General features: G+C 45.4%; 2 protein-coding genes across 4 annotated transcripts; one reads left to right on the top strand and one right to left on the bottom strand.

The window, feature by feature from the left end:
* The first annotated feature begins 294 nt into the window (after window positions 1-294).
* On the top strand, window positions 295-803 carry LOC135436074 (uncharacterized). The gene is made up of 2 exons (XM_064693479.1): window positions 295-464; window positions 522-803. The coding sequence occupies exons 1-2, from the start codon at window positions 458-460 to the stop codon at window positions 743-745; spliced, it is 231 nt and encodes a 76-aa protein (XP_064549549.1). The 5' UTR covers window positions 295-457; the 3' UTR covers window positions 746-803.
* Mekk1 (mitogen-activated protein kinase kinase kinase 4) lies at window positions 798-14,869 on the bottom strand. Of its 3 annotated transcripts, none has more exons than XM_064693476.1 (8): window positions 14,297-14,868; window positions 9,014-9,214; window positions 7,190-7,974; window positions 6,849-7,122; window positions 5,705-5,959; window positions 2,911-5,644; window positions 1,109-1,288; window positions 798-1,043 (listed from the first exon to the last, which is right to left on the bottom strand). In XM_064693476.1, exons 1-8 carry the CDS (start codon window positions 14,533-14,535, stop codon window positions 960-962), a joined length of 4,752 nt encoding a protein of 1,583 aa, XP_064549546.1. In that variant the 5' UTR covers window positions 14,536-14,868; the 3' UTR covers window positions 798-959. The 3 variants fall into 3 exon arrangements, with proteins under 3 accessions (XP_064549546.1, XP_064549548.1, XP_064549547.1); XM_064693478.1 differs by lacking the exon at window positions 14,297-14,868 and adding an exon at window positions 10,258-10,418; XM_064693477.1 differs by lacking the exon at window positions 9,014-9,214 and having other exon boundaries at window positions 14,297-14,869.
* Window positions 14,870-15,888: the final 1,019 nt, after the last annotated feature.

A 15,888-nucleotide genomic window follows, 5' to 3' on the forward strand; every position in this document is an offset into this window, starting at 1 on the left:
AGGAATAAATAACAAATATATATATGTATACATTAAATTCTAGTTGCTGTGTTCATTGTTGCCATATATATATATATATGTACTTTATGTATTCGTTGAACCTATCCTAGCTATTATCTGAACAATATGCATACATATATATGTCGTTAGGTTCGATTTCGTTCCAAGTTAAAAGAAATCACAAAAATAAATCGAAACATTGCATTCAAAGCTGTTGACTACTTTCTTGACCTACATATATATATATATATATATATATATATATGCCATATATACCTAATTGGATTCCAAGAAGAGTCGCATATCCAATATTGGACTTATTCCGGCCGTGATAAGCTGCCGCAGATAAGCGCTTGATTAATCTATTTATTTTTTTTTTAATTAATTAAATGGCAAAAAACATATAAATATCTAACGTTTCGAGCTGCGTGAAAACAGTCTAAACGAAACAATCAATATGAAACGTAAGTTGAACCGAATTGAAGGATTATCTATTTATTTATTTGAATATTTTTTTGCAGTTTTGCATTTGCTGCTCAGCCTGTGCCTGGCCCTTCTGCTGTGCTCCGTGCCGCTGATCCAGGCCCAATCGGCGCCAACCGTTGCGACGGCGGCGCCAACTCCACCAACTAGTGCGCCCGGCGATAGTCCCGATGATGATCTGCCACCGATGCCATCCATGCTGACCACAGTGGCTGGGCCCCCGACGGACACAACCTACGGCGATTACGCCGGCTCCGCTTGATTCCCCTTACGGAGTGGAGTCAGGGTATACGCAATTTAAATAAATTTGCATGTTTAATTCGAAAGTTGGCCAATTTTTTTTGGGTACATTTATTGTCCAACATAAAAAGTTACACACACACACACATGTGCACACACATAAGCATAAGTATGTGTGCGTGTGTGTGTGTGTGCGCGACGGGAAACATAGATATTAGATTTAACCAACTGCCGGATCAGATCTGCACCACGTTGCGTCGAAAGGAGCCGCGCATCTGAGCCTGCAGCTGCTCGCTGCTGCACTCCTCATCGCGCCCAGACTGCAGGAGGATTGGTTTATTAATGATATACATATATTAGATAATAGCATCATCTTGGTGCTCACCTTGCAAAAGTTGAGCTCGAGCAGCTCAATGGCCGACAGACGCTGCTTGGGATCGTGCTGCAGGCAGCTGTCGATGAACTCGTGTCCCTCCTGCGAGAGACTCTCCGGCGCCTGAGGCTTCTCGCCCATGCCCACTTTGAACATGATTTGGAAATTGGAATCGAACTGTGCCCACGGGCGCTGCATAGTTGCGAAACGGAAATGGAAGAGTTTATAAAGATACTAGCAAGGTACTTCCAGGCTTTTGCCTGGCAAAAGGATATAGTACTTCAAGATAAGTCTAAAACTGACTGTCAGGCAATATAACTACTCTGTAAAGTTTGACGCACGTCTCGAATGAAATGTCACAAAAATCTTAGTTAAGCCTTCAATCAATGTGTCATTCGTCAATCAGTCAGTCATTTATCAATTGTTCTTTAGTCAGTCAATAGAAGGTCAATCCATCAATCAGTCAAGTTGCTTGCCATAGGTCCAACATTTACTCAGTCAATTAATCTATCGATCAATCAGTCAGTCAGCCTGTCATTTGCCAATCGATCAACCAGTCAGTCTGCCTGCCAATTGCCAGTCCATTAATCAGTCAGTCTGTCATTTATCAATCAGTCAGTCATTTTAATAGATGGTCAATTAATCAGTCAGTCAGTCTGCCTGCCAATTGCCAGTCCATCAATCAGTCAGTCTGTTATTTGTCAATCAGTCAGTCATTTTAGTAGAAGATCAAGACCCTTAACAGTCAATCTGTCATTTATCAATCAGTCAGTCAGTTAATCAATCAGTCAGTCATTTGTGAATTGTTCATTAGTCAGTCATTTGAAAAGTAGGTCAAAAATTTACTCAACCAATCAGTCTGTCGATCAAACAATCAGTCAGTCTGCCTGCCATTTGACAGTCCATCAATCAGTCAGTCAGTCTACTTGTCATTTGCTAGACCCTTAACGCTCAGTCTGCCATATTTCAATCAGACAGTCAGTAAATCAATCAGTCAGTCATTTGTTCAGTAGTCAATCATTTGAAAAGAATATCAAACATTTACTCAATCTATCAATCTGTCGATCAATCAGTCAGTCTGCCTGACTGCCCTTTAATAGTGCATCAATAAGCCAGTCTGTCTTTTGTCTATCAGTTAGTCAGACATTTTAACAGTAAGTCAATCAGTCAATCAGTCTGTTTGTCGATGAATCAGTCAGTATGTCTGTCCGTCGTTTGTCAATCAGTCAAGTCAATCTATGTCAGTAAGCCTGTCAATTCGTGGTCAAAAAATAGTTTTCCTTTTGATAGATAGAATAGTCACATACATTAGTCCCGAACTATTTGATCAATCAGTCAGTCCGTCAGTCTGACTGTCAAATAGTCTGTCGTTTGTCAATCAAGAATGCTAGAATGCACATAATTCCCGAACTACTTGATCAATCAGTAAGTCAGTCTGTCAATCAATCAATGCTAGATAGAATAGTCACGTAATTGCCGCACTGTTTGATCAATCAGTCTTTCTGTCTGTCTGACTGGCAGATAGTCCGTCAATCTGTAAGTCAATCAGTCTGTCAATTCGTCAGTGAACAATAGTATTCCTTTCTATTGCTAATATGGTAGATGGAAAAGTCACATAATTCCCGAACTACTTTATCAATCAGTCAGTCAGTCAGTCAGTCAGTCAGTCAATCAATCAATGCTAGATAGGATAGTCACATAATTGCCGCACTGTTTGACCAATTAGCGATTGCTCATTCGTAATAGTTTTGAGGGCCAGCGAGTCGGGGCTTATCTACTTATCTGCTTATCAGGTTATCGGAACGTGGACTCACCTTGCCCGAGGCCATCTCGACGACAACACAGCCGACGGACCAGATATCGGCGGCTCGTCCATGGCCGTCGCTGTTCGTCTTGGTGAAGACCTCCGGCGCCATGTAGGCCTGGGTGCCGACATAGCCCTGCAGTTCGCCGGGCACCGTGGTATGTGCCTGGATCTTGACCGCGGAACCAAAGTCGCCGAGCTTGAGGCTGTTGCTGCCGTCGACGAGGAATATGTTGGCAGTCTTGATGTCCCGATGCACGATGCCGTGCTTGTGCAGCTCGGCTACGCCGGACAACAGCTGGGCGGTAAATCGGCGTGCCAGAGCCTCGGGCAGGCCGCCCGTCAGCTCCACGAGAGACTCGAGCGTGCCCTCCGAGCAGAGCTCCATAAAGATGAGCAGCTCCTCGCGATGCACCTCGATGCCATAGTAACGCACCAGATTCTTGTGCTTGATGCCCTCCAAAATTTTGAGCTCCTCGGCGACGTTCTTGAGGGCGCGCGTCTCGCCCGGCTGGATGGCGATCTCCTTCATGGCCATCAGCTCGCCCGTATTGTTGTTGACGGCCGTATAGACCTTGCCGAAACGGCCCTGCCCGATCTTGATGCCACGATGCCAGCGGAAATGGACGCTCCGTGCTCGTATCTGAACCTTGTCGCACGAATTGAGCGCCTTCACCTGCCCGATGAGCCGGCGTTCGCGTAGATGTTCCTCCAGATCGAGATCCAGCCGGTTGACCGCATCGCGCACGCGCTCATGACGGGAGGCCAGCGGGGTTGAGGCGGCGCTGCCCTTGCCGGCGGCTGGGGATGTGGCTGTGGAAATGGGCGGCGTCTGTGGGACAAGCAGACGCAGTTCGCCGATGCCGGCACCGTGCGGCGCCTCGGCAAAGTCGGCGCTGTCCACGGAGCCGTAGCTGGCTGAGGTCTGCTGCAGCAGCTCCTCCTTCAGGCTGAACTGCGGATGCAGCAGCTTGTTGTATTGCGGCGATTGCAGCGGCGGCGTATTGGGATTAACCACAACGCCGGCGGACATTGGCGTGCGCGTCGGCGTCCGGGAACGACTTGTTGCCGGCGAGGAGGTTTTCCGGGTGCGCGGCGATGCCTTTTTCCGGGCGACCTTCTCCGGCTCCGACGTGATGCCAATTACATGCGATATGCAGCGATCCATTTGCTGTTTCAGCTCCTCGAACTGGCGATCGTCCAGATGCTGTGTGATCTGCAGATCGCAGGCGAGCATCAGGAACTCCAGTCCCTGGGAAGCCCAGCGCGGACGCATGCCCCGGCCGCGTTCGCAGCGCTCCATCACAAAATGCATCCACATCTTGGCGAAGGCAATGATGCCCAGCGCCAGGTCGACCGTGTGTCCGCTGTCCTTCTGGTCCATGATGCGCTGCTCGAACAGTCGGATGACATCCTTGTGATACTCGAAGCCGAACTTGTAGCCCTGATGGAGGATTTCGCGCGTGCGCGACAGAACCGCCAGCCGATCCTGTTCGTCCAGCTCGAGCATGTTGCGCATGCAACAGCGCAGCTGAACGCCCTTGATGATGTTCGTCAGCTTGTTGCGCACCTCGAGCACATCCTGCTGGAGTAGCTTGAAGGCCGCCTTAACGTCCGAGCAGATGAAGTCGTGCTGCTGATTGGCCACATCGTGCTCGTAGTGCTCCCGATGGAAGTCCGTCGTCTCGACGTCCCGACAGAAGGTCTTCGCAAAGAAGAGCACCTTGATCGAACGTTCCCGCTCGACGGTGAGCAGCGCCTGGGTCTCGCGGCAAATGGTGAGCAGCTGCCACTTGAGCTCCTCGCTGTCGTTGCTGTGCGCCGTGCTGGCGATCTGTTCGTCCAGCTCCTCGGAGCGCTGCACCAGCCGCCGCGAGATGCTGCACAACAGCTTGCTGATGATGCCGCAGAACTTCTGCGAGGCGAGCGTGTGCATGCCCTTGATCATGGGACTGATCAGCTTGGTGAACATCCATTCCTTCTCGAGCACGGACTTCTGATTCGTCTCCGGCACGGCGACAAGCACCAGCTGATCGATATAGTCCAGATAGAGCTCGAAGGTCTTGCGCACCGTCGCATCGTACTGGTTGAGGATGTTGATGTAGCTGCCCAGCTCCGTTTCGTTCTCGGCGAGCGCCGTCGTAATGTGGCGTTGGTAGCGCTCGCGATGCGTTAGGGCGAGGGTGAGACCTTCGCGCAGCTCCTTCATCAGCTGCTCGAGACTGAGGGGATTGGGGCGCACCGGACGCGTCTCTAGGCGCATGCGGAGGAACTCGTGCATGAACTGCAACGGAATGCCGCTGAGGAACACAAAGGTGGGAATGTACGAGGGCAGATTGATCGATTGCGCCTCCTCGCTCCAGTAGCCGTAGGTGCGCAGCTCGATGACCTGTTCGCGACTGATTTGCGGATCCATGCGCGGCACATCCTGCTCAATGATCTCCGCATCCAGCTCAAAGTCCTCCAAATCCTCCACACCGGGTTTCTCCAGCGCAATGTGCGCCTTGTACAACGCGACCGTGTGCAGCTGATGGAGAAAGGCCAAGGATTTGGCCAGGCCGCGACACTTGAGCACATTCTCAATGAACTTGCGATACAGCCCCGAGACCTGCTCGCCGTTGCAGTCGTTGCTCGAGGTGCCCAGCGGCTCCACGCTGAAGATGTTGATGTCATGCATCGAGCCCTTGCGCAAATGCCCGCCCGGCAGCTCGTTGGACAGCTGGCTAATCTCCGTCGAAGTGGATCTAAGTTGGGTATAAGGCAAATTGTTTAGATATATGTACTGGTTTTTTGGGTTGACCTACTCATTGCTGCTGGAGGTCTCGCCGGGCACATGGGTCGAATCGTTCAGCATGAATTGCACCCGCGCACAGGACACGGTGCCGCAACCGCGGCGGGACGGCGCCTGCCCGTTGCCCGCCACGCTGGGCGGCTTCGAGGAGTCCATCGAATTGACCGCCGAGTCATCATTTTCCACGCCCGAGGCGGATGACGAATTGCCGCTATCCGAGCCCATGTACGATGTTTGCACCGGCCAAGAGAATTTCTCATCCTGAAGTCTGCAAGGAGTCGAACGCATAAATATATGTCACAATTTTCAGTGGAAAGTAGACTAGCAGATACCCTGTAACCAGCGACGAGCTGCCTTAACATACATCTCGTTCACGATTGGACAATCAGTCAATCATTCGAACAGTTGGTCAATCAAGCACTCAGTCGATCAATCATTCCGTTGGTCTGCCAGCCACTTTTCAATCAGTCAGTCGAATAGTAAATCAATCAATCAGTCAATCCGTTTACGTATCTAACTGTCAGTTAGTCATTTTAACAGATGGTCAATCAATCAATCAGTCAGTCAGTCTTTATGTTTGTCAGTCGCCAGTCAATCAATCATTCAGTTGGCAGTCAACATTCAATCAGTCAGTCAAATAGTAAGTCAATCAAACAATCAAGCAATCAATCAATCAGTCAATCCATTTGCCTATCTATTTGTTTGTCATATTTCAAGCAGTCAGTCAGTTATTCCAGCAGTTGTCAAGCAATCAATCAATCAATCAGTCAGTCTGTCAGTCTGTATGTTTGTCAGTCGGCAGTCAATCAATCATTCAGTTGGTCAGCCAGCCCTTTCTCAATCAATCCGTCGAATAGTAAATCAATCAATCAGTCAATCCGTCTGCCTATCTATTTATTTGTCATTTGTCAAGCAGTCAGTCAGTTACTCCAACAGATAGTCAAGCAATCAATCAATCAGTAAGTCTGTCTGTATGTTTTGTCAGTCGGCAGTCAATCAATCATTCAGTTGGTGTATCAACCATTTCTCAATCAGTCAGTCGAACAGTAAATCAATCTGACTGATTGATCAGTCTGTCTAACTATCTACTTTTCCTTTGTCAAGCAGTCAATCAGTTACTCCAGCAGTGGTCAATCAGTCCGTATGTCTGCACTTACCGCGCCAGAATCCTGCCCAGAATACTCAGCTTGAGCTTGTTCTGCTTGGTAATGTTGTACCAGAGACACATGGCCTTGATGCGGCCGACAAAGCTCTGGGATTTGTAAATGGGATGCAGTGCACCCATGGCCTGGGAGGAGGGATACAAGGCCTCGGCTGCCTCCAGGCGTGTTAGCAAATCCTCGACCTCGCGCAGCGCCAGCTCCTGTCGCTCCATGCAGTCCTTGCAGTACAAGGACATGCAGCCCTGGCACAATTTGCTGGGCAAGGGAGCTGCAAGAGATGAAAAATCAATCCCATTTAAGCATTTGGACTTTAGGGAAAGCCGAAGGCTACTTACAGCTGGCATTGGAATTGGCATCGGAGTGTATGCCGCTGTCGAGGCTGAGGAGACTGGGCTCCCGTCTGTAGCGCGGCTGGAACTTGTAGCTGATGATCTGGGTGAGGAGATCGGAGACGCCATGACGCGCCTCGTATAGATATTTGTCCTGCTGCTCGACGGTGCGATCGGCCTGCCAGGCCTGCAGCTCCAGCCAGATGAGATCCTTCAGCTCGGTCTGCCACGTGTGCTCCTCCTGCGACAGCTTGCCATCCTGCCTGTCCACGCTGCCCAGCTTGATCAGATTGGAGAACGTCTCGTGGAAGTCCTTGCGCTTGGTCAACCCGGGCGTCGTCTTCCCATCCACCCGCAGCGCCGGCAGCTGCGGCGTAAAGGCCAGCGGCGGCGCCGACGACCGACAGCCGATCGGCCGCGACGAGACGCAGCGATATCGATTGCAGCTCTCCACCACCTTGGAGGCAATGCGCAGCGGCATCATATGCGGCTCATCGGAGCTCAGCGGCATAATCTTGTCCAGCGACTCCAGTGGGTGGGCGCCGCCCTCATGGAAGCTGTTGCCACGCGGCGCCGCAATCGTTGTCGATGCCAACGAGTTCTTCATCTCCCGCTCGGAGTCCCGCAGCAGTGACTGCAGTCGCTTGTCCGTCCGCTTTCCCTCGTCGTTGACGAACATCTCGTTCAGCAGGGCGCAGTCCATCGTATTGCGCCTCAGCACACGGGAACGCGCCATTCGCGTCATGCCCTTCTTGGGCGTGCCTCCAACGCTCGCCGGCGCATCCACGGAGCTGTAAAGAGAACACATTACAATTATTTAATGATTGACTGATTGATGACTAACATATAGCCCAATCCTTATAAGCTAGGAAACGGAATTTTTCACAGTTGTTAGCTTTTGTGAAAACGGTTGAAAAGCGTTGGAATTATTGATTGAATGACTGATTGATTGACTGATTGATGATTAACATACAGCCCAGTCTTTAAGAGCTAGGAAGCGGAATTTTTTCCGCACGCATGTTTGGAAAACGGTTGAAAAGCGTTAGAATTATTGATTGAATGACTGATTGATTGACTGATTGAATCACTGATTGATGATTAACATACAACCCAGTCCTTAAAAGCAAGGAAGCGAAATTTTTTACAGTTGTTAGCTTTTGTGAAAAACGGTTGAAAATCGTTGGAATTATTGATTGAATGAATGATTGATTGACTGATTGAATGACTGATTGATGATTAACATACAACCCAGTCCTTAAGAGCTAGGAAGCGTAATTTTTTTCGAGTGCATGTTTGGAAAACGGTTGGAAACCGTTGGAAATATTGATTGAATGACTGATTTAATAATTGATTGAATGTCTGACTGATTTATGATTCCCATGCAGCCTAATCCTTGAAAGCTAGCAAACGATATTTTTAACAGTTAGCTTTCGTGAAACAGGAATTCGGAAAATTTCGATTGATTGACTGATTGATGGCTATCATACAGCCCAATCCTTAAGAGCTAGGAAGCGATATTTTTCACAATTAGCTTTTGTGAAACAGGAATTCTGAAAATTTCGCTCGCATGTGTGGAAAACGATTGGAAACCCGTTGCATGATTTTCTTTTTTGTTTTTCATCCAATCGGCCTGAAAATCATATTCAATATCCTTCAGAAAATGCATTTTCCACAAATTGAACCCCTTCAAGAATGGGTTTTAATTTCGTCCGATCGTGTTTGGGAAATTATATACACCACAGACGGGGAATGAGAAGAAAATTGGTTTTATATTTAATGAAAAGTTCTTAGCCCGGGCAAAGCCGGGTAGCATGGTGGTTGTCTACTTACGCATCGACAATGTTGAACTTTTGTTTGCGTTCCCAGTCGCGATTCTTGATCTTCAGGCGGGTGCGCGGGGGCGTGGTGCCAAATGCTTCATAGTGTGCCGCCAGCTCATCGTCCGGATGCAGATCCTCCTCCAGCGTGCCGATGCGTGCGTTTGCCATTTGCATTGGACGCGACGGCGTTTGCTTTACGCGAAATTCCACTCTAAAAATAGGCGGAGGAGGGGGAGGAGGTGGGGAGAGAGATTCGAGAAGAGTTTCAGCTGATTATCAAGAGTCCAAGAGTTTGTTCTAATTTAATTGCTGCGCTAATTGGCCGATAAACCAAGCAAATAAATACACCCTATTTAAGCTCCGACTAGGCTCCGTTGCGGGGCGCCGACCTGGGCAGGTGGGCGGAACTGTGTAGCGTTATCTTATCTCAGTTTCTGGTTTTTTATCTAGCGCACGTTCTGCAGCAGACAGTCACTTGTCACGCCTATAATTATGCTTTAATTTCATTGCGGATCTGATTTATGCCCAGCCATATGTAACGCCTGACGTCTGATTGACGACCAAATCGAACGATTCGACCCAAAACAAACAAAATCACAGCACAATTTCGAGGCCAAGTTTCATCATGCAAAACGTGAAATTTCCCAGTTTAATACCCTTTGCGTTGAGGATACTATAACTTTGTAAGGAAATATGCAATGCATGAGAGTAGACCAGGCGGAACCCATAACTTCTATATATATAAATAAACTTATATATATATATATATATATATAGAGGATGGCAACAAACTTTGAGTACAATCTTTAGGAAAGGAAACCCTCTTATTCCTTTTTTCGTCTGTTTCTTCAGCCCAGTCAAATTTTGTAATATTTCCGGCTAGATCAAACTCCTATATCATAGAGCTATATATATTCTAAATAAGTGTAAATAATTAATTTGATATAATTAATCTTTTTTCCGTCCGTTTCTTACGCCTAGTTTCTCGGTCTAAAACATATGCCAGCAAAATCCGGCTGGATCGAGCTACGTACAAAATTTAGCATATTTTGCTCCAAGGTATTTTTTTACCTTGTACAAATCATCCTTGAATTTGATGAGTACAAAAAAATTATATTATCTATAATTTGTGTTTTGTACAAATTTACTAAAAATTTACAAAATTTTATCTACCTCGACCTTCGCTGCAAAGGGTATTCAACCTGCGGCTCAACAAGAGGCTAATAATTTGTTCTTCTTCTTAATTTAACTTACTTTTTGCGCGGCATTTTGCGGTTAATTTGCGTTTACAGTTTGTGCAGCAGCGCACAGTTGAGCAGCCACTGCAGCCGCAGAGCACAATGATAAAAAAAAAAATCGCTTTTTGATAATGCGACTTAATGTTGCTTTTTAATGTATTTCACAAAAATTATGACGATTTCCTTTAAGACTAAAAACTAGAGGCGAGGGGAAACACCGTTAAACATAATCAAGAAAGGGGAATGCGACAATATTTTCCTCTGTTACGCACACACACACACACACACACACACGCACACACACACACACACTGGGGAGCACTTGTAATAACAGCCCTAGGGAACTTTGAGACGATGAGTGTGCCCGTCGCATGAACGACCACCCCACCCCCCTTTCCCCCCTCCCCTCTCTAGAACCGATCGATACGTATCACGTTGAGTCTTGTTTTAATGGCAATTTACTTGAAACTTAAGCTAATAAATATGCAAGTAGACGGCAAGGGCTGGCACAAAGTTGAATTTCACAAGGTAAACACAGTTGGAAAATCGAAGCGAGATATTTTTTTCAAGCCGAGGTGAGGCGCGGCGCGGCGATGACCACTTGATGCGCGGCCATTGGCGTGCGAATTGAAATGCGGCGGCAGACCGTCAATTTATTAGCACTTTAACAACAACAATTTTTACCCCATGTAGTCGCAGAAACAATACTGTGTATTTAGTACATACACACACACGCACGCACGCTATATGCACACATACATATACATAGGTATGTATTATGAATACACAGCGAGCAGCGACCGCAACACACAGCGAAGCGCGACAAACTAATCGCCAGGCGAACCCACAAAACAAAAAAGTATTAAAGAGTCATCCAATTCCAATTGTCAGCGAGAACAGCAGCAGGAGAGAGTTAGAGTGAGAGCGAGCGAGAGAGAGTCAGTTGGCCAAATAGATAACGAGTGAGTGTAATTAGTGGGTGGCAGCGTGACAGCACAAGAGAGTGACAGAGAGAGAGAGAGTGGCAGAGAGCACAGCTGGGAGAGCGCATGTGGAACGTAAGTGAACAAGTTGGCGTCGGCAGATCGAACAAACGGTAGATCGAAGCGATTGACTTTGCGTGATTGCTGATCTTGCAATACCCTGTAAGCATTGAATATGAGTAGAAAAAGCGACAGAAAAATGCACATGCGATGCCATAAAGAATATATATGGATTTATATGTAAAAACTTCAAAAACCGTCTGACTATGCAGTATACAAAGATCTACAATATGTCTATGTAGTAAGTATAGGTATCGCTTAGTCGGTCACTCCCCTCTAGAACTCTGCCACTTGTTTGCGTTTGCGGCGAGCGTATTTATATTGTTATTATTGAATTATGAGTATTATGTGTGTATCGGAGCTCATAAACAATTGTGTTTCCTCGATGTGCTTTCCAGTACGGAAAATCTGTGTTCAAGTTATCGGCCAGCCGGGCGTATACTCAACGTGAGTATTAAGCATACGCACAGTGGTTATTATAAATAAATCTAATTATTATAAATAAAGCAATAAAATTAGATAAGCATCTAAATTAATAATCAATAGACTATAGCATGGCCATAACACGGCGTATGAGTAATTTGTCTGGAAACTGTTTCAACCTGCGACAAGACAAAACATATTGCGAACACACACACGCACACGCACACACAGCTGTATACGTATGTGTGTAATGTGCTCATGGCAACAGAGTTATAGAATATTTAATGCTCTGCAAAATATAAAATGTATTTGCATCACAGTATGCTATACAAACTATTTATGAATATTACATCAACCTTTTTTTATGGCAGCCCCAAACGCGTTATCATTTCGCCCAACTTAATTAAATATGTATATCAGGTGTAATCATTAACTAAGCGAGCATTTCAGAGTGTCTAAAATGTAGGATACTTGACTATGGTAATTATTTGTATTATTAAAGGCAAATATTGCAACTCTTTCGACAATTTCCAAGAAGGATATTTTTTTATATTATTTTCCACATTGTCATATATATTTTTGGAAAATGTTAATGGAATATTTCAATTGTGAATTTATAATTCAACTGAAAATATTGCATTTCGTAAATATTATAATAATATATCTACCTGAAATGGGCACCTTAAAAATCAGATTTTCATGTTTGCATCTTTCAAAATTTATTTTTCCTCACTAACTCAAGCTATTAATTATTTATTAATCTCTTATTTTAATGCACTGAGTTTTCTGTATACAAATCAATCGACACTTATGAAAAGCCTTCCTCTTCTACGCTAGTTCAATAACAATTTATAGACAAGAATTTGTAAACATAAAAATAAATTTTGAAAAATTAAAATTTTTAGCTCTATTATATATTGGGAGTGTGTGTGTGTGTTTGCGGAAATATGCAGATCTCATAGTGTGTGTGTGTGTGTGCTTTGGCTAGGCCATGTGATATTTGAGGTATTGGAAAGGACTTTACGCTGAAGAGAAATGAAAGAGAGAGATAGAGTGGGAGAGCGGGAACAATCGACTGCAGCTCCTTGAGCCTGCAATTTAGTTATCCCAAACTGTTCCCTCGCTCTGTTCCCACTCACATGTGTCTCTCTCCCTCTCTCTGGATATGCTGGCCTGCGCTCAAGAGAGCTTTTACAGCATATTTGAAGTTCAAGTGCAAAAGATTCGGCGGCCTCGTTGATCGTGCGGGAAAAGCAACGGCACCTGGCTACGTGAGCTGTTACGTGTTCGCTGCCAAACAACAGTTAACAGACAGACAGACGGCCGCACAAATTCCATTAAGAATTCCATTGGAAGACAACGAAGAAGAAGACAATACTGTAACTTGAGAAGAAAGCGAATTCGATTTCAAAACAGAATTGACTTTTGCGTTGAGTTGAGTTGAGCTAAACGCATTACGAAAGAGGTTAGCAAAGCGGAATGTGCAAGCGCACGTATGTGTGTGCATGTGTGTGTGTGTGTGTGTGTGTACGTACGCACGCACACATGTGCACATAGGTATTAAACGCGTTTTAACATCGATACCCTACAGCGCCCCCCGCGCCGCGCTTGCCCTCATCAGTGCAACAAACTGGTATACGAAGACGAAGGCGAAGACGAAGAAGAGGAAGAAGAACAAGTGAGACTGGGAGACACAAATTAATTTCACTAAATTTCAATAGGCGACTCCCCAAAACACTCACACGATTTACACAAAATTTATGTTTGACATTTATTTCGTGCTAAAAGCGAAGAACGAAAAAGACATGCGAAATTTTCATAGGAAACATGGCTCACAGGCGCAGACCACGCGACAGACACGCAAAAATCAAAAACAGTGAATTCTCCCTAAAGCGGATACAATCAAGTTTTTCGCCTGCCTCAAGCATGAATAAGCGGAGCGGAAAAGGTAAAAAATGTCTCTGATATGCATATAAGCATATATGTATGTATATATGTATGCATGTGTGCTTTGTCTTATCAGACATTTGGACATTCTTATCAGCAATATCTTGGAAGAGCCAATTTACAGAGAGCCGATACACCCATACACCCATACATGCATGCATGTACAGCATGTATTGGTGTTTGCATGATAAATGCCATTTTATGAAGATTCTTTTTCGCCAAAAATAATAATAAAGAAATAAGCTCGCGTATTGAGTTTCGAGTCATTTTTATAACTTTATTGCCGCCTTGCAAATTTTTTTGCAACCAAAAAAAAAAAGTTGGTGGTGTAATAAAATGATGAAAAAAAAAAAAAATGAAAACGCAAATACAACAAAAACGTAACAGCCAACACGTTGTTTACGTTTCGGCAGTCAAAATGTGTGCAGGAAGAGACAGGGAAAGAGAGAGCGGGAAAGAGAGCGCGAGCATTCACCCACTGTTACATGCATGCTCCAATCTCGTGTAAGTATGTGTGCGTGCGTGCGTGTGTGTTTGCGTGTTATAAGATGACAAGAAATGTTTTGGGTTTTCCACGACGCCGGGCAACGACAGACAGACCGACGGGAAAATCACAGTTGTAACACAGTTGTAACTGCTTACCTTGCAACATCCTCATCCACGTTATGTTCGCGTCGCAATCTTATGGGTGGCACTGGAGCCACTGCTGGATCCGGAGTCGTCGCTAGCTCCGCAGCTGGAGCGAGAACTGTGGGTGATTCCGCTGCTTGCGCTGGCGGCGATATCGCCGCTGCCGCTGCCGCCGTCGCTGCCAACGCCGTCGCCGTCGACATTTGCGTGAGGTACTCAATTGTGCGCACTCTTCGTCTATTGTGTGACATTTCTATTTTTGCTGTTGTTGTTGTTGTTGTTGTTGTTGTTGTTGTTTGCGGTCTTCTTGGAATTCCTTAGCAGCTCACCGACACATGCACAGTGGCACAAACACACACACACTCTCACACGCACACGTTCTTTTGGCTGTTGTTGTTGTTGTTGCTTTTGCTGGTGCTAATCAAATTTGTTTAAATTTTTTACTTTCACAGCGCAGTAACACACACGCGCGCACATAACGGTTGCGTTGCCTTTAAATTTCGAATCTTTCTTGGCGTTTCGACAACACTTTAGACGGGCGGGAGCAATCAGGTGACAACGACAACGCGTCTTACCTGGGCGAAATTGCGGTTTTAACTGTCAGTGTGACCGCATTGTGTAAGCCACATAATTCCAATAAGACATGCAACCGGTGAGCGCATCAGCTGACAGCAGCGGCTAACGAAGCTGCATAAAAAACTAATAACAAATTCGCCAACTAGCTTTTATTCAGAGCAAAATGCAGCGAATTAGCTAATGCTGTCATTAAGGGTAAGGCAAGTATTTCTGGTTGGGAATTTATAAAAATGCAACCATTCAATTGTTATTCTTCCTTGCGAGTGTGCCCACAAAAAATACTAGTGCTGCCAGATCAATGAAAACAAATGCGCAGCTGACAGAAAGCTGGTTGCCAGATCAACAAACACAAAACAGTTGCCTATAAAAGCTGCTTGCTATGTTACCTGCGCGCGAATTTGAATTCAAATGCACACATGTGTGTACACACTGACTGTAGCGTTAAACTTCAGCTGCTAATTAAATGTTCCGCTCTTAATTCAATTAGAATGTGTAAACGAATTTACTAGCGCCACACACAAAAGCCATAAACAGATGCTATTACATGTTGGCCGAGTCCTAAATTGTTTAGCCTTGACTTTGGATGATAACCAGTTTGTTTTTCACATTTTACATTAGAGTCCAATCATAAACAAAATCAAATCAAATCAAAAAATACACTGTGCAACATCAGTGGGTCGTCATGTGTATATTTCAAATTAGTTGCAATTCAATAATTGAGCCATAATGCGGCTGGGCCCATTTCTCGCCCGTTTTGGGCCTTTGTCCAACTTATATATATTAACCATAAATATGAGTTTCTCACACACATTCAACAAAAGGCAGATGCGCAAAATTCACACAAAAGCGCATTTGTCCGGCGCGGACGACGAGTCGTACGTGTTTTCTCAATTAACACGATATTTTTTTTATTCATAAATCAAATATTCATTCGGTTCGTTGATTTAAGCTGCAAAATAATGACGTCGTCGATCCCAGATCCAAACTCTGCGACAAAATGACTAGATGACAGTTTCACTTTTATTTGC

The sequence above is a fragment of the Drosophila montana genome, unplaced genomic scaffold (genome assembly GCF_035044405.1).
Source record: "Drosophila montana isolate Dmon_TW-CO22-7 unplaced genomic scaffold, ASM3504440v1 contig_3733_1, whole genome shotgun sequence".
Lineage (NCBI taxonomy): Eukaryota > Metazoa > Arthropoda > Insecta > Diptera > Drosophilidae > Drosophila > Drosophila montana.